The following is a 27,780-nucleotide window of genomic DNA, read 5'->3' on the forward strand; positions in this document are numbered from 1 at the left end:
CTTCAGAGGAGAAACTACTCAGGAGCCTGTGGAAGGCATCTGAAGGCCACTGTTAACAGAATCCAAGTACAGATGTTGGCAAAGTGACCCAGTACAGACAAAAGGACTCTGAAGCAGTCTAAAGAGGCTGAAGACTTGGGTGTCGAGTCAACACAGCCCTGCATGATCTTGTTGCTACTTCACGTGAGTATAGCTCCATGGTTCCTTCTTCATCTTTGCAGAGCCAGCTCTCCCAGGCGCTGAATGGGCTGTCGGACAGGGCGAAAGAAGCCAAGGAGTTCCTGGTGCAGCTCCGCACCATGGTCCAGCAGATCCAGGTACCACAGCAACTGAGACCCCAGGGGTTAAGATGTAACTATGTGGTGGAAGCATTTATCCGTTTCTTCTCTTTTATTTTATGTGTGGTGGGGAAAATCCCTTATTTTCTTCTGCTCTGTGTCTTCTAATACATATAGACACACATACAGACAAACTTAAAAGATGTCCCTTCCGGAGATGGTTATGTTTGCCAGCAAGCCAGAAAGAACCTGGTTTTCCAAGTGGTTCCTTTCTTCCACGCAGAGGTCCTAATTACCCACTACTGTGTATTTAGAAAGAGGTTTATTTCTTTGTGAATTTAGAGTCACTATTGTTGAGTTTTTTTAACTCTGTAGGCCCCCCAAACACTTTGCAATGATTATATTTTATCTGATGGTAACAAACAAGTCACACTTTTTTTCTTCCTTTTTTCTTTCCTTCCTTCTTACTTTCCTCCTTCCTTCCCTTCCTTCCTGCCCCATAGTAATGCTTCTCCTTTACTTAGATACTTAAATATTTTTCAGCCATGCTCTCCTGCCGACTCCAATTTCAGATTGCTCTATCTGGACACAGTGACCAACATATCAGCCAGCATTTGGAAGCTAAAGGGGAGAAGCCATAAATCACATGAAATGCCAAAATAATGACTTTCTGCACTGTTCACTGTTCTTTTCAGATTTACCTCACAGAAGTAACCTTGGCTCTGGCCTCCAGTAAATTGTCTTTTGAGCTAATAGTTAACCCTTGTCAAGGCAGAAATGGCTTTTTAAATGTAAGCCAGCTTTCCAAAGCACCTCACACTGATTTCTTTGCCTATTTTTGGCACATATGCCATGTTAAAATTTCTGATTCCCTAACAGCCAAACGCTTGTACCCTTCCTTCTGTTCTTCAAAGGAATAGAGTCCCTTCTTTTCTTTCACTGGCATGAAATATGCAGCCCCAGGCTTGCCTCTGAACCTCACCTCTTCATCAGACAAAGCTTTCTTTCTGGTCTAAATCAGAGCCTGCAAGGAGAAGGCTCCCTTTTCCCTCCCAATACTGCCCTGCATGGGACATAGAGAGCTCTTAAATGATATTTTCCAGGGGACTTCTCTGAGAACTCAAAAGCAATTGCCATGAAAGCTGAAACTTTACATTTGTGGAAGTTGTTGCTCAAGCCATTACTAATACGTGCCTTACAAGAAGAAGACCTTGCATTTGAAAATGGCCACAAAATATCTATGCTTATATTAAGAGAGAAATACAGTTCTTTATGGCTTTGGTGTAAATTAAAATTCGATGAGCTAAGCTGTTCCTTCCTTGCCACTCCCCAAAAGTTCACAGTTTACTCAGTTGTGTTATTAGTGTAATGAAATGAAATTTATCCAGTTATTTTTGAGATGCCCAACATGCATTGTAGATAGAATTTCTCTTCATTGTCTTCACTGGGGATCTGTGTCCCACAGGTGCACAGGCCAGGTCTCTTTGCTCCGGCAGCCTGGGGGCACCTGGGCACCGTGTGGCTGAGAAGTGTGCTCTCTCACACAGGAGAACAGTGTGGAGTTTGAGGCCTGCCTGGTGGCCCAGTGTGATGCCCTCATTGATGCCCTCAACAGAAGGAAAGCCCAGCTGCTTGCACGCGTGAACAAGGAGCACGAGCACAAGCTGAAGGTGAGTGCTGCCCTGCAGGGGGAGCAGAAAGCCAGCGAGCTGGGCTCCCAGGGCCGTGATGGACAGGCTAGATGGGCGGGGGAAGCAGCATGCCCACAGCCTGGGGTGGCCAGTGGCCTGGATGGCGAGGAGCGGGCGTAGCCTTTATCCACCACTCACTTGTTCATTTAACTCAGCAATATTTGTTGAGTGACTTTTCTGGGCCACACATTGCTTTGGGTATAGGCATAATAAGATCAGTCAAAATCCCTGCCCTCATGGGGCTTATATTCTACCAGGAAGGATTAACAATAAGCAAGGTAAGTAAGTAAAATATCTAGTATATTAGTAAAATGTGCTAAAAAATAAGGAAAGAGGGATGGGGGTACTGAGGATGGGGGTTGAAATTTTAGGGTGGTCAGAGTGACCATACAGAGACATAATGTATTTTCGAATTGGGAAATGGAACCTGTACTTTCCAGAAAGCAAACAAGATTTGTCTTAACTTTGAAGTGAATTGTGCCTTTAGACAGGTGTACAGACTTGTCATCACACAGCGGAATCGAGTGATTACAAGTCTGGCTCCCTACTGGCAGAAGGACTGGTCCTCCTGGGGACATCTGATATCCCATTCGCTGCCCTGTTGGAGCAGGGCAACGACATCTGAGAGCAGGCTAGATAGACAGGAAGAGTCCAGCCAAGAGAAGCTCAGAAATAGAAAGTCAGCAGAGGTCCATATACACACCCAGCAGACCTCAGGGTGACTACCAGAGGATGGTGGGTGGGTAGTGTGCAGTGGTGGCCTGGCCTGGGGTGGGGGAAGAAATGAGGTCTGACCTAGGCTCCGTGTTGGGGTTGGGCAGCCAACATCAGGGAGCTTCAATAGTGGGCAGCAGGGAGTGGTCCCGCCTTGGGGGAGCCGGTTGCGTGTGGCTGGCGAACAGTCCAGTTAGTGACAGATATCCCCTGCATGTTTGGAACAGGCTCTAGTCCCTGAAGGACAAGAAAGGCACCATTTCTAAAAGACTAGGGTCCAATAGGAGAAACAAGGAAGAGTTTGAAAGTGAAGAAATAAGAGAACACAGGTGACAAGATTTGAGACTAAAGCTCGGCGGCAGGGGAGCTTTGAGCCAGGCCAGTACCCAGTTCGTAGTTCCCAGAAACAAGGCAAGAAATGAGGTCCTAACAGGGTCATGAGACCTGGGCGAGACCTGCAGCAAGACTGGCAATGCTGAGCCCTGAACAGCAGAGTTGGCAGTCCTTCCTCCGTGCCCCACACACACACCAGGACCCAGAGCCCAGGAGGTCAGGGAGCCAGGCAGCACGAGACAGAACACCATGCCCCCGAGGAAGCTGCCCACTACTCCCCACAGGTGAAGAAACCCCTACTTCAGATGCCTCCTCAAAGCAGCCTCCTCCACTCCCCACCTGTTGCTCCTCAAAACACTCGCACAGCCATACTCTTGCTTCTTCCTTCTGCAAAGCCAGGGCAATAATATAGCTGGAACATAAAACTTTTTCCCCTGCCTTTGTGACTTGCGCAGCTGTCCCTGTGAAGGGACCTGTGGAATGGAGGCATACAGAAGGCTACTCTGTGACAACGGGATCCGAGCCAGAACGGGCTCGCGAGAGGGCTTGCGAGAGCTGTGCCCTCTCATCAAGTTCACTGGCAAGACCTCCTGTGGCGCTGTATCTGAACCATGTCCCTTTGAGCATTCCTGATGAGACAGCAAAAGCAGAACTGGGTCAAGGAGAGGCCCAGCAGGTTCCTTGATAAAGAGAATTGTATACCTGGAAGTTGGATCTGAACCGGGAGTTTGGAAAGAAAAGTGCCTGGGGCTCCAACGTTCACAGAGGCTTGGCCTCTTCTTTTAGAGAACAAACCAAGGCTGGGGATGGTAACACTCCTTTCAGAGCAACCAATACTGTCTCCTGGTGGTGAGTCTAACTGGATGACCCTCTCAGGGTCATCTTACGATCAACCCTGAGGGGCACCGCACCAACCCCCCCTGGCGGGGCCTTTGCCCTGGAAATGAAGGTGATCATGAAGGCACTGAGCTCTCAAAGGAGGTTCCTCGGCGGCCTGTTCATGCTGAATAATGGCAAGTCTTACTTACATGGCTTTCTCTAGCTCATCAGTTTCCAGGCTCCGGTCTTCTAAATTCAGGGAATCATGGAGGGCAAGTTCCCTACAGGACCACTGACAGTGTCTCGTGGCTACATATGTCGTAATCCCTAATATGTGGGGGAGGTGGGAGGGCACAGTATTAAAGCTACTGTTTTTCACCCCCAAAGTTCCCTGAAAGTTTTACCATGTGGATATCAGTCTTATAGATTTAGCTGCAACAAAAAAAATCTAGAAAATACTTCTATTCTATAGACATTTTCACCCAAGATAGTCAGGTTAGGTCTGAATGAAAATTCTAGAGTCACCAACTTAAAATCTGAATTAAAATCTAGAAATGCTCTAAGACGTGAGTCTGTAGTTGCCCAGTGAGCAACACAGAACAAGCACACTTGGCAACCAAGCCCTGACTTTACTAATAGCAATAGCTCACGCTGGGGGGCACCCGGTTTGAGGCAGCACTGTACACATTGTGGTACAAGGATCAACTTCTCAATTCCTCACAGCACCTCTACAAGGTCATTATTACAACTATCCCCATGCTAGAGGTGAGGAAACTGTGGCACCATGATATAAAGAACTGGTTGAAGGATCCAGAATTCCAGCGCTAGTAACCTGGCTTCAGAGCCCGGAATCTGGACCGCGACACTGTACTGCCTCTGGCTGGTACAAGCACAATGCACAGAGGAGGTTTGTCCCCACCCTCACCCTCTCATCAGTCAGCCAGCACCTAATGCACCCCTGCTGGGAGCTGAGTGCTGGCCGGGGGGCAGGGGATGAGAGAGATGACCCAGGATGAGTCCTGCCCTTGGGGAGCTTACCTTTCAGTGTGTGAGATAAGTCACACCCACCACGACTCCAGCACAGGTAGGTAGAGAGTGAGCTCCCAGGCACCAACGCCATAGAAGTTGGGAGGGGGGCAAAGTTACTCCCAGCTGAAAGGTCACAGAGTGCATCCTGGAAGAGCTGGCATTGGAGTAGCCCAAATTTGGGGAGGTGTGCACTAATGGTGGCTTACATTCTTACCTGCAGGATTTGGCAAAGTGGAGAGGGAAGAAGGTGGTGATTAGCACAGTGCACCCTGGTCTTGCTCCAACCAGTTAGTTATGAGGACTGACAGATGTTTTTGTTTCTGTTGCTTCTCTGATAGTATTAAAAGATCATCACGATAGCCCTTCATTTTAGCATGCTCCAGAAACCCAGAATTTGTGTTGCTATAGTAAGCACTCAAAGTACCATTTGAATCACACGGAGCACTCTGAAGTGAAAACACAGCTGCGTATACGAAATGAGCTGGACAGCAGAGGTTTCCCTCTAAATAGTGGGCCACCCGTTTCAGTATCTAGCCATAAAGCTTCAACTTTTCCTCAACTGAAATCTCTTTTTAAAAATATTATAGACACTTGTCTGGCACATTTAAACGGAACACAATGAACAATTTGTGATAAGTCATATGGATGGCAAGTATAGTGGCCACTCCAAGTTTCTATATGGGAGAGATGTAAGGGCAGGAATGGAAGAGGAAATCAAAAAAGCATCATTTATTTCTATCGAAAAGTGGCCGAGGGGCATGAAAGCTCCCCAGTCCCCTGCTAGTGCTGCTTCTGCAGGATGGGACTACATGAAAATCAGTAATGGGCTGTGATGAGGGCACAGATAGAGACACACAAGAGTGGCTTTGACGCATCACTGGGACTCCAGGGCCGTGATGGTGCATTGGTGCCGTAGCCTGACCCACAGGATGCACTGATGCTTCTGGGGGCTGCTGAGCAGAGGCAGCTGCCTGTCCCCATTCCACCCAGGGTGGGCTTCCCTGCCCCAGATCCCAAAGGGCTACAGAAACCAGACACAGGTGGCTGGTTGTCCCCCATGGCAGCAAAGCGCTGTGTCTTCTGTCTCGAGCGGTTTGTCTCTCTACTGTTTCAGCTGATTGTATCTGTCACTGCTTCCAAAAACAACCAGCAGTGCCGATGCTGTGACTACTGATGCCAGCCTCCATGTCTCCCTCTCTCTGTTTTTTCCCTCCTGCCTTTCTCCTGTCTTGTCATTTCTGTTGCTACTCAGATTTGTGAGACAAGACTGGCCTTTTTATAGACATCAGTTGCCAAGCACAGTTCTTCTTTCTGTCTTCATTGGCTAACCCATCACTCACAGCCAGCAGGGATAATCTTATGGTGTTCTGCTTCCTTTGACCAAGTTCTCCGGGGGGCCTACTTTTTGCTGACAAAAAGAGAGTTTTGTATGTGTGCGGTTTTCTGGCAACTTTCTCTTCTTGAGCAATCCAAAAGGCTAGGGAAGCTGTGGAAGGAGAGCTTGTATAAATACAGTCTTTATAGTCTACTCATGCCCCTCTCTGAAAGCACTGATGGCTCAAGCAGACTGAATACTTCTGGTTCTGAGGAAGATGGAGCGGAGCAGTGAGAGTGTCGTAAAGAACAGGGTTTGAGGACACACTTTATCATGTACTGGGTCTGTGACTGTGGGCAAGCGAATGTCTTGATTTCTTTTACCTGCGTGTACAATAAGGCTAGATGTTGTCATTACCTCCTATGGCACTGAAAAACACTGAACACAGTACTCAATGCATATTTGCTATTATTATTGATGTTACTACTGAGAGAAAATGACTGGAAATCTGGTTAGTTCAGCACACTGAAGAAGGGCTCCTACGGGCTAATTTTTCATAAATAATCGTTTATAATGAAGAATTAGCCTATGCGTGGCTATCACTGTCCCTGAACCTTGGAAATTCTTTAGTGGCCTGAGTTGATAATTGATCACCCTATAAAATTGTTCACAAAGTTTGGTGGACTATTTTTAAAAGCTGGAAAAAAGGCTTTGAGACATATGCAGTTGTGACCACATTTTAGGAACACCATTTGAAATGTAAATTACAGTGAACACTATTTCGTGGTTTGAAAAAAAACACTAGGAACCAAATATCTGTTTTTAGGATGTAATAAACTAAAGCTAACATCAGAAAGCTACTGGAGAAAAGAAAAGCTTTCGAGCTTTCAAGAAATATTACCAGTCATATTTGGAATTACTGGGCAGCGTCCTGGTGATCAGAAGAGCAGACTGGGTCCCTGGGCTTCCTGTCCCATCTTTATGTTTTGTTAACATCGTTCCCAGCTCTTCCTCAGCTGAGGAGGGCCCTGAGGACTGTCCTCTCTGTCCGTGACTCTCACAGGAAATTTGTGACAACATTTAAATTACAATGTGTTATTAATGAGATTTATGCTTTTTTCAGGGACTTTACAAATGCTGTTTTTTTTGCTAAACCCAAAGAACTATCTGAGAATTATTTGTATTTATGTAATTTCCAGAATTTGAAATAATTTTGCAATCATCCTAATATTTTAAGATAAATTCAGCCCTGACTGCTACGGTTCAGTGGGTTGGGCATTGTCCTGCAAACCACAAGTTCACCAGTTCAATTCAAGGCCAGGGCACATGCCTGGGCTCTGGGCCAGGTCCCCAGTAGGGAGTGTGCAAGAGGCAATCAATCCATGTTTCTCTCACATATTGTTTCTCCCCCTCTTCCCCGCCCCCTGCTCTTTCCCTCTCATAAAATAAAACAAAAAATGAGTTCATATGTTGAATATTTGTTATAGTTATCTTCTTAGTTACCTTTCAGCTCCAGGATCCTCTGGAAAAAGAAAAGTTACAGTTATTTGAAAACATTATCAAAAAGTCTAATCTTTAATTTCCATAGGTCGTTGGTAAATTAACATACCAACAAAATTACTCAGCAGAATGCTGAGGGATAATGATAAAGCTTACTGTTTTATAGAGAATCTATAAATATATACTGTTTTATATGTATATACTGTTTTATATATACTATTATATATTTATAGAGAATATACTGTTTTATATATTTATAGAGAATCTCCATGTCCCAATTATAATTACCTATAGAATGCTTAATTTTTAATCCTACGGTACTGTTGGACTTTGCTGAAATTATTATTATCGTCATTATTATCTTTGTTATTACTTACTATGTATTGCCTGTTATGTCCCCACTATGTTTGTAAAAAATACTTATATGGTCATATCATTGAGTATAAATTTACACTAGGGATGTTATTGGCTTGCCAAACTGCTTACTTCAGTTATTTTGCCATTGATTCATGATAGCCAAGCAAAATAGAGAGAGTTAATTTAGGGGGTGAAGGAGGGAAGTAAAAAGGAAAAAAGAGAGGGAAGAAAAGGGAAAGGAAGGGAAGAAGTAGTACCTGCTCAAGCTCACAAAGAATTTAAAAATAATTATACAGCCCTGGCTGGTGTGGTTTAGTGGATTGAGAACTGGCATACAAACCAAAAGATCGCCATTTGATTCCTAGTCATTTGATTCCATCTTGCTTCAAGACAAGGTTGCCATTTGATCCCAACATGCTTGGGTCGTGGGCAGCTGGGGGCATTAGAGAGGCAACCGATGGATGTATCTCTCACACATTGATTTTTCTCTCCTTCTCTTTCTTCTCTCACTTCCCATCTCTCTAAAGATAAAAAACAAAAATAAAAACAAATTTAAAAATGATTATATAGTATTTGACTGGCTGTAGCCATTACTAGAAAGAAAAAACAACAAATTTAAGTCAATAATCAGCTCAATCCTAATAAAATTACAGGCAAGGAGTTCAATTAATCTATTACAATGAAGATATTTGGACAAATTAGGTACACTATAACAACTTAAAACCTTCTACTGTCCTCATCAGAACTCTTCAGGGGGCCAACTCTAATAATTTGCCACAATTATTATTAATTACAAGTCTGTTTTTAATGGGTAGTTCCTTTCTATTTCATCTGGCAGATTCTGTGGTCCTCTGCTTCCCAGTGCGTAGGAGCAAAGGTCCCAGCAGGTCTGTATGCAATAGAGCACCCAGGGCGCCCATGGAATCACAGGACACCATCACATACAGCTGGAGCTCACCAAGGTTAGGGGACGTACCTTTGAACACTCTCTACACACCTGGGCAGTGCTAATCAAGGACAGCCCCAGAACTTCTTTAATACCCCTGTCTAAACCCAGATGTGAATGACACTTCTTACCTCTGGAAGGCATAACAGATACTTCCACGATGACGGAGTAATCCTCAGCACCCCACTGTGCCTCACATTCTACAAAATACCATACTCCAAGTATCACTTTTACTGTGTCCCACCATAAATGGTAAATGTTCTCCTGTGTGGGTGGGACTGCACTAACGCATTTATCTCTCCAAATGGCTTATATTTCTTCCTCCATCAGCTTTTTGGTACAAGGGTACACAGTCTTCTGTACACTAGGAGCACACATTGCACATTCTACTCAGTGTTGATTGGTGAAGCTGTTCGTGGCATTTACACTTATAGACTAGACAATTCAGAGCTTTACTATTCAAATCTCAAGCCTTCCTCAAATCAGGTACAGTATTTTATTTATTTAATAGGCCTCCACGATTTTTGTCTTGACTAAAAACTCAAAGCCTCAGACTTGTCTTTGAAATGATTAGTTGCTAATATGGATGAATGGGTAACACCAGAACAGAGGGTAATATGAAGAGAAAGGAAAATATTTGCCAAAAACTGCATGGGAGGATGGTGGCATGTGAGAAAATAAAGAAGTTCTTTCTTTATTTAAATGCCTCTAAGTTTCAGTGAGTGTCATGATAATATAGGAGATAATATTCAACTCTAGGAAAGTAACAAGAGAATCCTTTATTTTACTAGATGAATTTAACGGCCAACGCCCATCACCTACAAATCACAGATGAATCAGTTTCAAGCATTCATTGGTCATCTTGCTTCAAGACATGATAGAAGACATAGAAATACCCCCACACACACACACCAAAAGGACCTGTGAAGAATAAACTCAAGCTTGCACCTTTAAAGGATTTGTTCCTCAACTAGGAAAAAAAAAAAGATTACCTTATACTTAGGGGAAATGATTTTAAACTGTAATGGCATAATATCGGGGTGTCCCACCTTTTGTCATCTCTGGGCCACACTGGAAGAAGAGTGGTCTTGGGCCAAATATTAAATACATTATGACATGTAATCACAAAAATAAACTCAATGTTTTAGGTAACTTTACAATTTTGCATTGGGCCACATTCATAGCCATTCTGGGCTACAGGTGGCCTGCAGGCCATGGGTTGGACTCCTTTAGAAGAATTCCTTGAAATAGGAAAGAGAGAATGTTAGTGTTTGCTTAGACTAAAAATTCATTAGTAGTATCCCTCCAGATTCCATGGTGAGAGAGAATGCTATGAGGAAAAGTGTTTATTAAATAGAAGAAGTAAAAAAAAATGTCAAGAGCCACCTTTAAGATGAAGAAATGAATGGAGGTACAGAAAGGGTATCAAGGTAAAAAAATCAGATAGGATAATAAAATTTCCTTTATTTGACCTTAGTGCTTGCTGCTGCATGTATCACATGATATGAGTGGAGGGACGGGATGGACTTGTTAGAGATGGAATGGGAAAATGTAGTTTGGGGTAGGCAGCACAAAGTTTTGTAGTTGTGTTGAAGAAGCCGTCATGGCCTGCTCTATGCCACTGACAAAGTCTGAGCATTCAACGGGACACCACCATCCCTTCTCAGGTTCTCCTTTATAAACTTGCCACTTAATGAAATGAAACAGTTAAAATGATTGCTAGGCACTTGCCATCCAGAACAGATGGTGATTGCTGATAAAATGGTGAAAGTCTTCTCTGAAACTTTGGGCCACAGATTAATTCATTATCCCAGGAGAACTGGCTTAGACTTTAACGCAGATGAAAGCAGGAAGACTGTGTTCCCAGCCCCTGTTCGTGTCATTCCTGCAACTCACACGTTTCCTAAGGAAAGGAGCTTTTGAGTCCAACCAGCTGTGATGCGGTGCCAGGGGTTTCTCTGGAGCATCAGAGCTTCAGCACGGAAACGTGAAACTCAAAGACAAAGAGACATGGCAGCTTCCTGGGAATTGTTTTTCATACAAATGACAATGTAGAAATAAATAATGATAAAAGGGGTAGAAATAACAGAGTGAGAAAGGGAGCAAGTAAGAGGGCTGATAGAGACACTCAGAGAAAAAATATTTATACTCTTAAAAGTTCTGTCTAGCTGACTTTCATAAGATGGGGAATCTTTCTAAGTTAATTCAGAAACTAGAAGTCAATTACAATGCACCCAAAAATGCCACTTTTGGGAAGTTTGTAGCTTAATTTTTAGCAGTGATTTTTATCACAGGCTATGGTGATCATGGTGAAATGGTTGGTTTCAAATGTAAAAAGATAAACCAGAATCTATTGTTGTAACAATGGAAATTGACAGCCAGGGACTCAGGGAGACTGAGTCCACACAAGAAGTTTGCCCCATGGCACGCAGGAGCCACAGCAAACCCCACTGACACTCACCGAATCTTTGGTGGAGCAGCAGTGAAGCTTCTTACGAGTAGCCAGGGAGTCCCAACACTCAGACAACTCCGTGGGCACCAAACAAACCTTGCTTGAGAAAGAAATTTATAAAAGCAGGCTTAAAATTTCATGAAGCATGAGTATTGTATTTATTTCAGCACATTTAGACCATAAAATTATCACTGAGCCGAATGCTCTGGAAAGTGAACGCAACGATTTAGTCTATTTTGCCTCAGAAGCAGACTCACTTCATGTTACTGGGCTTACATCAGGTATGTGCTTGTTATTTGGACTTTTAGTATCAGATATTCCCGGTAGATGCCATTAGGGTAGCAAATAATGACTGCCAAGGTTTCTGCCATCTGGCAGCGTCGTTGCGCTGGCTACCAAAATATAGAAACACCTTATGGGAGCAATGTAGGCGAGCCTTATACAGCAGAGAAGAGTGGCATGTTAGATATAGGTCACTTGTCTTGGCATTTTTAAATGTTCTACTAGTGGGTGGTATTTTTCTGGCGAAGAAGTAGAAACTTAACCTCCCTGTTTCTTTACTGATTAAAAAATAAAATAATTTGTGTTCCTTTATCACAGACCAACAGGTGGTGGTGGTGGTTTGACAGAGACCTACTAGATGCCAGAAGAAAATGAATCAATTCTAAATTTGATTTCCTCCACCCTCCCCACCAAAATCACAAAATGAAAATCTTCACATGAAAGTTGATTTCTTTCATTAATTCCAGTAAACATTTTAAGTCCCACTTTTATTTTTATTTTTATTTTAATTACATTGAAAGTTTAAAAGCAATAGCAAATCATCTGTCAAAAAATTATGAGACTTCAAATAGCCAAAACAATCTAAAAACAGAAGGACAAAATTGGAATTCTGATACTTTTTCATTATGAAACTGACTACAAAGCTACAATCATCAAAACAGTATAATACTGGCATAAAGCCAGCATTAAAGACACGCAGACCACTGGGATTGGGTAGAGAGCCTAGAAATAAACTCTCACATATGCAGTCAAGTTACTTTTGACAAGGGTTCTAAGATCATTCAATGGGGAAAGGTCATTTTTTCAACAAATGATGCTGAGAAAACTGGCTACCCACATGCAAAAGAGTGAAGTTGGACCTAATACCATATATAAAAATTAACTGAAAATAGATCAAAGACTAAGGAAAACACTCCACAACACTGGATTTGAAAATAATTTCTTGGATATGACACCAAAGGAACAGACAGCAAAAAAAAAGTAGACAAATTTGACTTTATGAAAATCTATAAATTTAATATATCAAAAGACAACCGAAAAATAAACAACCCAATAAAAAATAGTGAAAGGACTCGAATAGCCATTTTTTTCCAAGGGAAATATGCAAATGGCCAATAACACATGAAAAGAAGCTCAACATCTCTTTTCTCGGGAAATGCAAATTAAAACTACAATGAGATAGCACTCAACACCCATTAGAACTTCTGTTATTTTTTTGAAAAAGAAACACAATAATCAGTGTTGGTGAGGATGTGGAAAAATTGGAACCCTTATACATTGCCAGTGGGAATGTAGAATGATGCAGCTGCTGTGGAAACCAGTATGATGAATTCTCAAAAAATTAGAAGAGAATCACATATGATCCAGCAATTCCACTCCAGAGTCTATACCCAAAAGAAGTGAAATGGGGACTCGCACAGATATCTGTACATCCATGTTCATAACAGCTTCATTCATGACACTCCAAAGGTGGAAGCAACCCAAGTGTTCACCATCGGATGAATGGATAAACAAAACGTGGCACATATTTTCAGTGTAATATTCTTCAGTCTTAAAAAGAAGGAAATTCTGATACAAGTTACATGGATAAACCTTGAAGACATTTGCTAAGTGAAATAGGCCAATCACAAAAGGACAAGTATTAAATGACTCCAGTTACATGAGGGTCTTAGAGCGGTCAAATCCAGTCAGAAAGTAGAATGATTCTTGCCTGGAACAGCGGTGGGTGGAGGGTCGGTGTGGTGGAGAATAGAGTTGATTAATGGGTACAAATTTTTCATTTGAAAACATGAAAATGTTCTGGAGATGGATGGTGGGAATGGTTTCACAACACTGTGAATACATTTACTGCCATAGAATTGTCTAAATACAAATAGTTAAAATGGTAAATTTTATGTTACTTGTATTTTATCAAAATAAATAAAGATCAGTAAAGATGAATGAAAGAATTGTCAAAAATAGGAAGAATTTAAATGTCAAAAAATAAGGGAACAGAAATGGTCAAATATATTACAATAATCCAATCAATGGGATAGTTATGTAGCCAATAGCATTTATTGATGGTTGCAACATGAAGAAAGCCTTATGATAGAGTGATAAGTGGGAAGGGGTAGAATTATCGTGTGCTATGATTGCAACTATAAATAAATCTAACTCAAGGAAAAAAGCTAAAAGGAAATATCAAAGGCTTTAAAAATTTGTATCAGAGAGGTGAGATAATTTGCTTTTTTCCCCAACTATTTTCCAATTGCTTTGCAAAGTATATAATAATCTTCAAAGGAAAATAAATTAATAATAAAAAATGAAAAGGAGGAACAAGGAAAAGTTGTTAAAGAATTATTATTAAAACTCATTTTAGTTACTGGCTATAAAATCTGTAATGTCAGATGTTTCTGAGGCTTTTGCAAAGTAGCGTAAGATATCTAGGATGTGAGTGATTGAGATTCCTAGAAAACTCTTACTCAATTCTGTGCTTCAGAAACCACATCAAGATTTGGGTCACTGAGCAGAGGACACAAAAGATGAGCATCTAAAGAAAGAAGCTTTTCGGGAACTGTCATGCACTTGACTCTGGGCAAAGACAACTTCTCAGAGGCAGAAACTGCCTTTCTGGGTTAAAGCTGACTCACAGTTTGGCGAATAGAGCAGCCTTTAAGACTGGTTTCCAAAATGAGCTGATTCTAAGCAGGTTATATTCTTAAAATAATTCTGCATCCATCTTTCTCTGGATTAGTTGTCATTAGCTCATTGTCTTTCAGCAAGTTCCACCCCTAGCCCCACCCCACCACCCACCTGAAGAAAGAGAATCAGAATGAGAAAGGAACTGAGTTCTGATAGTGATGTCTGCTGTGTAGAAGGGACAGGCAGTGGGTGGAGACAGTGGGCCACTGTGTCAGAGAAGCTGCAGCTGAACCTCAGATGGCTCAGCTGCTATAAGGACTCTCCATGACCTCCCACTTACAGCCACTAAGGATTGTCAGCTTCCCAGAAGAGGGGAGCAAGGGGGACTTGTGGAAGATGTCCCCTGAGGTCCCAAGGTAAGCAGATGATTTCAGTCTGCAAGCCTTTCTGATGGGTCCTGTTGTTACAAGTTCCTGTCAGAGCCATTATCCAACCTGTCCTCTGGGGCCATTGTCCACAGTGGACATTGCCACAAAGTAGCCTCATCAATTTAGTCTCCTTCCACGGTGCTCTTAGGTTCTGGTTTGAAGAAGCTTTCCAAAGTCCCAGTTTGCTTCTTTCCTACTCTGCCATTTTGGACCATTCTGTTCTGCCATCACTCACAGGTGGTTCGAGATCAGATCTCTCACTGCACAGTGAAACTGCGCCAGACCACGGGTCTCATGGAGTACTGCCTGGAGGTGATTAAGGAAAATGACCCTAGCGGCTTTCTGCAGGTACGTACAATTAGGTTCTGCTTCAGAGTCTCAGTGTCCCGGGAGACTGAGTCCACCAAGGCCTGACTCCCGGCAGCCCTGGCTGGACAGGGGTACCTCCATAACACGACCAACCATCACACTGCTGGGTGTTTGCGGGTGCCTGCGAAACTCCACTCACTGACTTCCTGTCACCTTGTGCTACAAGACTGAGAAGTGCATGGGCCTCCTTGTGTTTGTTTCTGTTCTTGTGTTTAATCTTTTTTAAAATATTATTTATTTATTTTTGGAGAGAGGGGAAGGGAAGGAGGAAGAGTGGGAGAGAAACATCAATGTGTGGTTCCTCTCATGTGTCCCCTACTTCATGTGTCCCCTACTGGGGACCTGGTCTGCAACCCAGGCATGTGCCCTGACTGGGAGTCAAACCGGCAACCCTTTGCTTCACAGGCCCATGCTCAATCCACTGAGCTACACCAGCCAGGGCTTGTGTTTAATCTTGAAAACATGATTGCATGTAAGTTCCCCCGAAGCAGAGTTATTGCCTAAGAATTGTGTCCTTTCCCACTAATACCTCCTGGACAGTTTTGCCAGCTAGAAATATCTAACTATGCCAGGTTTCTGCCTTCTGGACACCCCCTACTGCCAGTAAATTGGTGCTTTCCCAAAAAGAGTGAAGTTTTTCATTCCTCAGATGTCTCATGATTTCTTCAGTGTTCATCGTTTTAGTGAGATGCTGTGATGTCAGCTGAATTTTACTTGTTTCAATCCCAATGATTAAGGGATCTTTTATTAAGGAATGTGTAGATCCCTTGCAACTCCCTCCCAAACTGGCCAAGCGTGGCAGAGACTAAAGGTGAGAAATGAAAGCGTTCTCTGCCAAACAACAGAGGGGAACAGGAAGATGATGGCTTATAGTGTAAGAAATTCCATTTTACAAATCATCACATGCAGCCTCTCTACACTATTGGGTTTTAGCTGATCAGTCATAAATGACATGATCATACATCCAGGTTTGTGTATTAGAGCAATTAACAGCTATTAATTGTTTACGTCACCTCCTCAGACACACAAAAGTGTCCAGTTGGGGTCTCCCTTATTCTAACGGGCTCCTCCCACCTGCACAGAGACAGGAAGGTTGGCAGTAGCACTCCAGGAGAGTCGAGGAGCAGTGCTCTGTGTCCAATGTGGTGGCATGTTTCTTAGGCTGTGGTCTTTGATGTGATTAGATTTCTGACGCCCTCATAAGGAGAGTGCACCTGACTGAGGACCAGTGGGGGAAAGGCACACTCACTCCCAGGATGACCACAGACTTTGACCTGAGTCTGGACAACAGCCCTCTGCTGCAGTCCATTCACCAGCTCGACTTCGTGCAGATGAAAGGTGAGTGCCCAGGTTCCTCTGTGCCAGTCAGAGCACCAGCCCAGTGGAGACCGGTGCTTAAAGCAGGATATAGGCAAACAAAAGGCAGCTGCCAGGTTCATAAATCACCTGAGAGGTGGCTCCTGTCTTATCATGCCCTGTAGCTGTGTAACGTACTCTCCGACAGTCGAATAAATTCAGATAAACTCAGTGCTTGTCACTTTGAGAATCTTTGAGATTTCACAGGCTCAGCATCAGAGAATAGCTGACAAAAAGGGAAGTAGGAAGAGAGACAAGCACTACTGTACCTAAATATAATCCCGTTACAGAAAGTAACCCAGAAATATTGATATAAATCAAGGACTTCAGAATTGAAATGACTGCTTCCACATGGATACAGTTAGTGAGCACACGGTTGAACACAGATTAGTGGGAACTGGAGGGGCTCAGCAGCCCACCAGTACTGGCAGGAAGATTCAAGCCTGGGTACAGAAAGAAGATAAAAATTAAAAATAAACATTAACTTTTTGATTTATGTGATTAAAAGATATGGCAAGATCTTGGGGTGGCTGAGGAAAAGTAACAATACTTAAAATTCTTAAAGAAATTAACTCTCCAATCAAAATAAAAACTCAAGCCAGTCACACAATGATATTTTAATGGCACTGTAAGTAATATCCATTTGAAAAAATATATCTGGTAAGGTTTTTTTTTAGTTTTCATGTTGAAATTATACATTCACAGGAAGCTGCAACAATAGTAAGAAGAGGTCCCATGTAGCCTGTATCCAATATCTGTTGATGGTTACCTCTTGCATAACTATCATATAATGTCAAAACCAGGAAATGACATTGGCACATTATACGTGTCTGGTTATGTGCCATTTTGTCAGGTGTGTAACCCCCCACTGCAAGTGAGGTACAGAACGACGTCATCACCACAGAGATCCCCCTCAGGCTACCCCTCAGAGTCACGCCCTCACCCTGTCCCTCCAGCCTCCCCAGTTCCTGGCAACCATGATTCTGTTCTCCATCTCTAGAACTTAGTCATCTTATGATGTGTTTTAAGAAATTGATTTGCTCTTTACTTCTCCCAATTTAAGCATCCACATAATACATAGTTGAGAAGTAAATGCTTCAAAAAGTTTGTTTCATAAGAAAAATCGACACGCCTCCTTTATCAGGCAGACAGAACCACATAACCCAGCGCATTTTAGGGCTGTCTACTGACAGCTCCCATCTCACCCTTAAACTCACCCTGCACCTGGTGCATGTGCTTTTCTCACCATCTGTGGATCTTCGCCCTCCTTTATTTTCAGTTTTCTCTGATGCAGACACCGGCAAGCAGTGTCCACTGCATTGTGGATGAGATGAGACAAATTCACATGGACTACCAAGTCCTGTAGAGGAAAAGGGACCACACGGCCACTCTCTCAAGGGGAGAGTGCCTCCGCCCCTGCCTTGACAAGCTTTTGTTGCTTTTCTGGGCACATTATATGATGGTCCTCATTTACTATGCAGAGGTTCACTTTAGGTGGTTACGTTTTACAGAAAACAAAGGAGAGGATGCCGCTAATCACATCACAGAAGAAGGTTATTTGCAAATGCAAAGGGAAAAGTGGTTGAGCTGGTTACACTCATCCTTGGAAGGTTTAGCATAGATTTTAGGAAGTTAATTTAAAGATATGCAATAAATGTTTTCTGCCTCAATTCAGGGTGAGGGAGTTTTAGCAAAAGCAAGTCTCATAGCAGCCTAGGTACAATGCAGGCCTGATTCCCCATGGGAGAACCTATGCGTGGGTGTGGGCCCTGTGCATCTCCAAGTGGGAGCTGGGCCCACATCACGCAGAATGGTCTCCTATATTTCTCAATTTTTGTTTAATATGTTTTGCTTTGGGATGATGCCTCAATTCGTGTTTGAAGTAAGTAGTGTATAGATGGTAAATAATACTTTGCTGCAGTAACAAAAATGTTTAGCATTTATTGACCAGTTACCAAGTCAGACATTCTCCTAAGCGATTAACTCTTCTTGTTCTCATAGCCCTAGTCAGCAGCTGAGGAAACTGAGGCACAGGAAGCTTGAGTTACTTGCCTGAGCTCACACAGCTAGTGAGTGCTAGGCCTGGGATTCAAACCCAGGGAGCATGGCTCCAGAGCCCACACCTCAACTTCCAGTTTGTGCTATAAAGTTAGCAGCTTACTAAGTGGCTTCTTCAAGGAATCGCTGAATTCCTCTCTTAAATTTAAGAAGTTTAATTATTTGTTGCAGCATTTCTTTCTTGCTGTTTAAAATTTTTTCTCCAAGACCTACACAGTAGCCTGTGAAATGCAGCCATCTGAGTAGTATATAGAGCCCAGGTAAATTCCCATCCATCCACATCTCTCTGTACCCAATTCTTTCAATGAGGTAAAATCATTGAAAGGCTACACCCCCAGAAGCTCAAAAGAGAAAATATACCACAAAAGGACAATGTAAGGGCTTTTGCGGAAGAGAAAAAAAATGAGCCAACCCAATTAGCTTTGGTGGTGCGGCAGGAGAGGAGGGCAGTTAGAGGGTAACAGCCTCCGGTCTTTGAAGTGCATCCATCAGCTGGCAGAGCCCACCCCTCCCCCATCCGCTGTCAGTCTGCGCCATGTCCATCTGCTCAACGTGGAATCCAGGCCACTTGGTAGGATGGGAACAATTGTGTTGGAGTGAACAAGCCCTTTATCCGGCATGCAAACTTCAGGTTCACGTGCTGCGCATCTCAGACCGCATTCCTAAAGCATTGTCTCTTGACTAGTTAGACAGAAAGAAGCATGGACACAGCTGAGTGTGCGGCCCATTAGTTAGTACACACGGCAGAGCATGCCAAGCACGCTAAAGGCCCACATGTGGAATGCACAGCCGAAATTCACCTGGAATGCAAAACTATCCAGAACAGTTATTTATGAAGGTAATAAAATAGGCCATTTGTTATGAGACAGGATTATTCCCTTTTTGTTTTCTTTTTAACACCTCATCTTAATTTAATTTACTTCTGAGAGTAGTATCCCTCTGCAGAGTTAATTTATATGCTTTGTGTTGGGCTCATTAAGTTTAATTAGCTCAGTGAGAGCCTAGTCCTCTGTAGAATCTGAATAATTTTTATCTGTCACGTGCTCACAATGGAAGGAAAAGGCCCTGGGACTTAATTGGGTACAATGAAGACTTCCGCTGGCTTCTCTGATATCTGTAGTCATATATACAACTGTATCCACGTAGCATTAGACCTTTTGAGGGTATTCATATTTTAATAAACTGCACTTTTGCATGTTTATTATCAGTAAACATATTACTGCATGTTACTTATCAGTAAACATATCTCAAGAAACTGCACCCCAAAATCCATGTATAAAAAAACAAAATTTACGTACCGTTGTGAAACTAACAATATGTATAATTCAATATGTTTTCTAACTGTTCCAATTGTCTTCTAATTGTGAATTATAGGAGACGGTAAAAATACTTTCAAAATTACTTAAAATATGCATTTGGAGTTATGATCCAAACTGAAAACCGCACTTTTTTTTCTTGATATCAAAGAAGATAGTCCATTGTTGATTTTTACATGTTTCCACTTAGTCCAGCTACTATTGAGCGAGAATGCACTGCCTAAAATTATTCTGTTAACTAAGGATTTAACTAATCTGTTCTTTCTGATTTCACATCACCCCAAGCAACTGAAATCTTAGTGGATAATGCCGGTACCTCCTTTGTTCAAACATCCCTACATTGTAATGATATGTTTTCTGGTTGCATTTTGACTAGAAAATCTATCTTACCCTCTTTCTAGACTATTGGGCATGGCATTTGAGCTCTCAGACTGTTATAATAAACAACAGACTAAACTTTATTGTTTGTTTTTTATTATTTATTTATTTACTTACTTACTTACATTTTGTTTTTCCTTGATTCTAAGTTGGTACTGTCAACTTTTTCCCAGGTTATAGGAAGAAAATTTTAACATTCTTTTCCTAGCCCATCAAGGGCTCTGCTGCTTGGCTCCGAATAAATTTCAGATACATACCCCCCTCTCAGAAAAATACTATCCCAGAATTGTCTGACTGCGCAGTGTGACTGGATTCCCAGTCACGGTGCTGAGAGGAAACACCAGCGTATTCATTCTGCACCAGGATGAAACAGCAACCCAACACTCTGCCAAGCCTGTTTAGCACATAGACCAATGGCCATTAATCCCCTTAAGTGCCTCTACTCACTTAAGACACATTTCCCTCTATTAACTCATATTGAATGTGAGAGCTCTGAGTATGCACCAAGGTCATGGACTAGGACAGTGTGATCTGAGCAGACGTTCCTATAAATCATGAAGAAAGTGGGCCCAGAGGTTTGGCAGTGATGGAGATGAGCACACAGAATGACTTGCATGTAATCTGTTCATGCATATAATCTGTTCATGGTCTGGGGGCCTAAAAGACATGCACTCAAAACCTGTTATCCTTAACAGTATACTAATGACAGCTTGCCAGAAATAGTTTATTATTCCTCCAAAGTCTAACCTTCCCCCACATGCCATTTGTATTGTTCAGTGATCATAAACAGAAATGACGGTTCACAAAGGAACCTTCAGAGAAGGCAACTCAGGAAAATCATATTCCCAACCACCATAGCTCCCAGGGTGAAATCTTTCATTAATATATACCATCAATACTTGGGAAGCTTTATCATTCCCATATAGAAACCAAAAACAAACACTCCCCTTGGAATTAGCTGTGGGGATGCCCCTCGAGTGCACTATTACTAAACAGCAGACTAGACAGGCAGTATAATGCAGTGTAAGCTTGGCTTTAAAGCCACTCTGCCACTGACTAGCCATGAAACTTTTCTGTGCTTCAGTTTCCTCATCTACAACATTGAGATGATAACAGTTCCAGCTATTGTGAGTTTGTTATGAAAACTAAATGAGTGAATGCATGTAAAACTCTTCATCACCCTGTCATGCACTCAGGAAGTGCTCAAAGGCATCAGCTATCATTATTTTTTCATGTTGAGAGTGGATGGTCAACTTCCCTTCCTCACATGTCCTGTTACCTAAGACATAGGAATCCTGGGTGGCTGGGACTGTTCACTACCTGCAGGATTAGGGGGAAGATCAAATGAGTACCAAGAATCTGAGATGTAATTTGAACCAGAATAGCATTTAAAAAGTTAGAACATTTGAAAACTTTTGTATTAAAAGGCACTGTTGCAAAACTTAATTTTGAACCATAGTTCCCCCAGTCCCCTTCGAGGAAGTTGTTAAGAACAGCTGCCCCTTCCTGTCTAAGAGCAGCTTCTTCAAAGCTTCTTTTAGCCTGAAGCTTGATTTTTATGGACTAAAAGAATGCCACATACTAGAATTTTGATCAGCTAGGAGAAATTAGTTCTTTGGGAAAAGACAACAATGTCTAGGAATGATCATAACAGTGTCACTATTAACAGCTATGGCAGCATCAGTGACAGGCGTTTCAGTAAAATACAACATTTTTTCTTGTAGTTCAGCCCAGGAATTGTGATGCTCTCCATTTCCAAAACACAAAAGGTAAATTAATTTGGAAATACTTTGGATTCTTGTAGACCATTTATTTTCTACCTAATAAAGTGAAGTGGGGTAATATAATACCCACTATAAAATGTGTCTTTCTAAAATGTCAGCCTTAATGGTGTCGTATTTGCATTTTACATGCAACATCACTTTTGGGGTAAATAATGAAAAAGAAAAAATTATTCTGAGTACATTGAGAAAGAGATTTAGACATGCAAATATGTCTAGGTTCCTTCACTTAGTGTGTGTGTGTCTCTCTCTCCCCCCACCTCCCTCTCCCTCTTCTTCTCCCCCCGTTTCCTTTTCTTATTTGCTTATTTGTTTAAACCTGGAACAATATTAAGATCTGAAGATTAGTGAGTGGTTAGACTTTTTTTTATCCTTTTAGACTTTTAAAGTGTATCCGCTGAGGATTTACAAATGAAGTTCACATGTTTTAATTATACATGACACCATGTGTTTAAATTAACCTCTTAATTATACCTACATCTATACAGGGAAATTTGAGTTTCTTATCAGAGACATGGAAAGCATGTGTATGATTCAGGTTGAAACAATCCTACTGGTTTCTTACTGTGCTCTTATTCTTTGATTTTAAAATTGATGAAATACAGACCTTCTTGAAACATGAACAAAGGGAAAATGAAGACTAATAGGGGAGCTAATAAAGCAGAGTCCTGGGAATTGTTGCTTTATGGTAGCTCTAACTAATAAGGCCAGTTAAGAGAAAATATCCCAAGGGAGAATCATCCCATGTCATTAGAAGCCCTTTGAAGAATGGTTTGCTTAAACTTGTCATATTTACTCCATAGTTAATATGTTACAAGGTATTCTTTTTATCATGAAAAATGTTTAAATAAAAAAGCAAAGTAAGTTCCTAACATGTATAATGACCCAGTGTTAACCCTGTAATTACAGCTCCTAGGTGATATCCATTTGTGTGTAGATGGTCATTGGGATCATCAGAGGAAGTTATGTCTTCTCGCTCTTCCTTCCTCCGTCCAGTCCTTGCAGCCTGTCTGTTGAACGAGGCAGTGGCTGCATCTCCTTTCCTCCACATCCAGATGTTCTGGGACTTCTGAGGCTACAGGAACCATTATTCTCTGATAAAATGCCACCTGAACTCTATGTCACTGACACTTGAAACATGATGTCTCTTCCTAAACTGATTGGCTCAAATAACTGGTCATAATTTTAATTTAATGATGTTTGATCTAGTGACTCGGGCATGCTTTTCTTATATCACATTTTTTTCTTAAGTATAATTGACCTGCTTCACCTTCACATCTCTCGTAATATAGTCACTGCTTTGGTTTTCTAGGTTATCTACCAGAGAACCTGTCCCCTACACCACTGTGACATTAACCATCTTCGTGGTTGGGGTGGCTGGCAAGGAGCAGGCTCTTAATTCAATGCATGACATTCGGAGTCCAGTTTTGGTACAGCATACCAGGTGTCCCACAATTAGCATTTGTTTATCTTAATGTCCCTGGATGTGATCCAAACTGTTCTCTCCTGTTGCTAACATGCTACAAAAATAAATGGACATTTTGGTGCTGAAAAAATTCTAAGCAGTTGCTAAAAACATTGTTCCCAGATACACACATTAAGTTTATATGTTAGGAACTTGGATTCTTCATTACCTAACATTTCTCTGTCTATGTGTCTGAAGGCTCAACTAATCTGCAGTTTTACGTAGCATGAAGACGCAGCACAAAATGGAGACAGGGTTACATTGTGACTAGAGACACTTGACAGATTCTCACAAGGTCATGAGGACACATTGACCCTCCCTGCCAGGCCCTATCTGCTCCCATACTACTCTGTAGGCTCACAGTTGACTGTTCTATACCTGCAGAAATAATGGACTTGAGCTAGTGCTGTTTACAAGGTATAGCTACCTTGAAAGAGTGATGTCAAGTTCCTCAGAAGTTTCAAAACTGAGAAATCACTGTTTGTGTCAATGATACTGAATTTTCAAAACTATACCCTCTTAGCTACTTATATGCACAAGGCCTTGAGTATAATCACTGATTTTAAAAAAAAAAAAAGAACCTTAGAAATATAGTGGTTTCAGAGATATTTCTCAGAATACACAATTCCAAGTTTATAAACTTGGGGTTTAGGGCTCCAGATAAGTTGTATGATAAATTGTATGATAAATTTCTCAGCTATGGTATGGGTTAAATAGGCTTTACTGGCCTGGACTGGAAATCTATCCCCCATGTAAAACATTTCCTTAGGTGTAATGTCTTTGATGCTCTATGGAATGAGAACAGAGCACTTGTCTCCCCTTTAATTAAGGTGGGTAGGTAGTACCACCTTGGACTTGGGAAAAGGCAGCAGGTCAGGAAGCAGTTCCACCCCTGGAGACTAGCACTCTGCGGCTCGCTACCTAGTCACGTGTCTGTCCAAGGAATGTTTATCATTCCAAGATACTGAAATGTTTGCAACTCAGCAGAAGCCAGAGTTACACTAATTTCCTTTTAGCTTCCTCTCCAGTCCCAGCAACTCCCATCCTACAGCTGGAGGAGTGTTGCACCCACAACAACAGCGCTACGCTGTCTTGGAAGCAGCCACCTCTGTCCACGGTGCCCGCTGAAGGATACATTCTGGAGCTGGACGACGGCAATGGTGGTCAGTTCCGGGTAAGCCGAGCGCCTACTCCCTGTTGACCAAAACCAGTGACAACTCAGAGGACCCACCGTGGAGTCTCAGGCCCACCTATACCACCTCTCCTTCAGCAGACCATCCCAGCAGGGCCTGCCTGCCCTTGTACCATATCAAAGGTGGATGAAGGAGTCTCTGAATAGAAACGACCCTCCTTAAGAGAAAGTATGTGCAGCACTACAAGCTCTGGAGTCAGAATGCCTGCATTGAGCTCCAGACTCCACCACCTAGCTATGGGACTGTGCCCATTCTCATCCCTCTGAGCCTTCACACCCTCAGCTGTAAAGTGGGAGTGATAACGACAACCTGTATCTCACAGATGGTTAAGAGTCATTCAGATAATCCACACAAAATTCTTAGCACGCTGCCATCCCAGATTCCAACTTCTTAGTGTCCCACTGAAGAGTCGTCATTTTAAGGCTGTGCTTTAAATACAAATTATTTTTACTCATTACATCAGCATAATGTTGCAAAATGAACAGCTAAAGAGGGAGGTAAATGCCTAACCTGTGCTAAAGATGCATTATGCTAGGATTTATTTTAAGCCTTTGAAATGTCATTCTTCCTCCCTTCCCTGTTTGCCCCCCCTTCCCTGTTTGTACTATGATGAAAACCTATAGTCCTGTGGCTTTGAGTGTATAGTCTTTGTAACAGTTCCAGAAGTCATTAGTGGAGTTGTAACACAGCATAGAGACCACCCTCATGTTTTCAAGCCTGTTTTTCACAAACCACACTGATAAAGAGCTCATAGGTATAACACACTGTATAAATGCCCTGTTGATAAGTATAATGCTGCTTATAACACCCAGTTTTAATTTTTTAAGCCCTAGCTGCTAATAACTCCCATTCATTAAGCTGCCATGCCCATGCTAAATACATGGCACTAAATACAATACAAATTTTTTTAAAGATTTTATTTATTTATCTTTAGAGGGGAAGTGAAGGAGAGAAACATCAATGTATGGTTGCCTTTTGTGCGTCCCCTGCTGGGAACTGGCCTGCAGGGAACCGGCCTGCAACCCAGGCATGTGCCCTGACTGGGAATTGAACCACGATTGTCTGGTTCACAGGCCCACCCTCAATCCACTGAGCTATACCAGCCAGAGCCCTACAATACAAATTTTAGTCAATTTTCTCATATGACCTTGTATAATCCTCACACCAACCTCATAAGGTCGGTATTACTATACCCACCTCACAGATGAGGAAACTAAGGCTAAAAGAAGTCAATTAAATGGCCCAATATCTCACAGGATTCGAGTCCAGATCAGGCTGATGCCAAAGCACTTGCTCCTAACCCCTGGGCAACACTGCCTCCCTAACTCCTCACAAGGGCTCTCGTTAAATGGTGGCCTGTTATTTGTTGACCCTCAGGAAGTGTATGTTGGAAAGGAGACAATGTGCACCGTGGATGGTCTTCACTTCAACAGCACATACAATGCTCGCATCAAGGCCTTCAACAAAACAGGAGTCAGCCAGTACAGCAAGACCCTGGTCCTCCAAACGTCTGAGGGTAAGGCCCTTCAGCAGTACCCCTCAGAGCGAGAGCTGCGCGGCGTCTAACATGGCTGGCGAGCCGGAGGTAACCCCACCACTGCCCACACTCTGAAGTGTTTCCATGACTTGCTCTGCACTCTGGCACAGGCCGCTGTTCCTCTCCCGCCGCTAGAGAGCCCATGGTATGTGGATGTATCAAGCCAAAGAGTCCACAGTGGCAGTTCAAATGGCTTGGGCCGTTGGCTTCCTTTTGGTAACACTCTAAATAAGCTGCAGTTGAAGAAGCTGAAAAACGAAGGCCTAAATGCCCCCTGGTTTGTGAGACCAATGTGTGTAGGCTCTAGGCAGGCTCCCATTCTCCATGATCCACATCATTTGTCCAGATGATTTTAAATTGCCTTTTAGTGCTTGTTTGTTCCTGAGGGCGGGGCCGAGGTTCTTCCCAGCTGTGGATTTGTCTGACTGACCGTGTTTCTAAGGGGCGCAGGGTGCTAGAGCTGTTCCGAGAGGGCCTGTCGGCCACTCCTGACTTAACCAGCATGGACCGCTTCCATTGCACACCCAGAGCCCAGGCCAGCAGCATCAGGACCGAGGGTCCCTATGGGCGCCAGACAGGAAGAGACCAGCAACTCCACGTTACCTCGCCTTTTTCATCCTTGCCAGTCCCTCTAGGCTTGGTTAGGCTGCCTCGGGCCACCATGAAAGGTCAATCTCTAGAGAACTTTTGCTTCTTGGCTATACTGTAAATATTGTGGTCATCAAAGGCAAGCCATCCATCTCAGAAGAGAAGCTTGAATGTGATGGCCAGGTATCACCTCTGAGGCTTTTAACATTTCATTTTAAAAGCGATTGTGACACATGAAATTAAAACTATGAAGAGGTATTTTTGGTTGGTGCCAAAGCATTTCCAGAGCTTCTGGGTATGATTTTAATTATAGAAGACGCCCCCAGTACCACTGGCATTCTCCATAGCTTCCTTCTGCAGAACTAATTATGCTGATTTGGGTCAAATTCAAGATGTTAGCTAACAGAACTTGGGTGGTGTTCCCCCCCCCACTTCCCTCAAGCCTCAGCCTGTGCCAGTCACCCCTAAAATGGTTCACATGGTTAAAAACAAGCACAACTTCCAATCTCACAGCAAGGTTGACAGGCCCCTGGCCGTGAAAACCATGCGTGGGGAGCAGTCGTAATTCTGTGAGGGATGCTATTCAAAAAGAAGGACTTATTGAAGGAAAAATGCCCACACGCTCTGTTTCCATTTGGGTTACAGGGATGTGGCAGCTAGAGCCCCCCCTGGAATGATTGTTTTAGCAACTTCTCTTTGGGGTGAGAGCAGTTGCCTCCTGTCCCAAGGTACCATGCCAAGTGCTAAAGCCCTGCAGGGGTTCTCGGACACAGCGCAGAAGGCCCTCATGGTGATGGCCTGGTTCCCCTGTGTGTACAGGGTGTTGGACTGAAGGGTGAGGTGCATGCCGTCGGAGCAGGGAGACCGTTTGAGGCAATGTTACTAATACACGTCATCAGACTTACGGGAAAACTACTTCTATTCATCTGTAGAAATCATACTATTCTGCTAACATCAGTTATTAGCATAGCAG

General features: G+C 42.7%; 1 protein-coding gene across 10 annotated transcripts in view; it reads left to right on the forward strand.

The window, feature by feature from the left end:
- The window catches only part of TRIM9 (tripartite motif containing 9), a 97,501-nt gene that overhangs the window by 49,181 nt on the left and 20,540 nt on the right, over positions 1 to 27,780 (forward strand). For 4 of the 10 annotated variants that reach the window (XM_037155801.2, XM_037155804.2, XM_037155806.2 and 1 more), the window contains exons 2-8: positions 222 to 317; positions 1,826 to 1,948; positions 15,004 to 15,114; positions 16,320 to 16,473; positions 21,968 to 22,012; positions 24,506 to 24,663; positions 26,060 to 26,198. In XM_037155801.2, the coding sequence (XP_037011696.1) occupies positions 222 to 317; positions 1,826 to 1,948; positions 15,004 to 15,114; positions 16,320 to 16,473; positions 21,968 to 22,012; positions 24,506 to 24,663; positions 26,060 to 26,198 (826 nt within the window). The remainder of the gene's footprint in view (positions 1 to 221; positions 318 to 1,825; positions 1,949 to 15,003; positions 15,115 to 16,319; positions 16,474 to 21,967; positions 22,013 to 24,505; positions 24,664 to 26,059; positions 26,199 to 27,780) is intronic. The other 6 variants (XM_037155803.2, XM_037155808.2, XM_037155811.2 and 3 more) reach the window with 3 other exon arrangements.

This window comes from Artibeus jamaicensis, unplaced genomic scaffold (genome assembly GCF_021234435.1).
Source record: "Artibeus jamaicensis isolate MK-2021 breed Jamaican fruit bat unplaced genomic scaffold, CSHL_Jam_final contig_548, whole genome shotgun sequence".
In the NCBI taxonomy this organism is placed as follows: domain Eukaryota; kingdom Metazoa; phylum Chordata; class Mammalia; order Chiroptera; family Phyllostomidae; genus Artibeus; species Artibeus jamaicensis.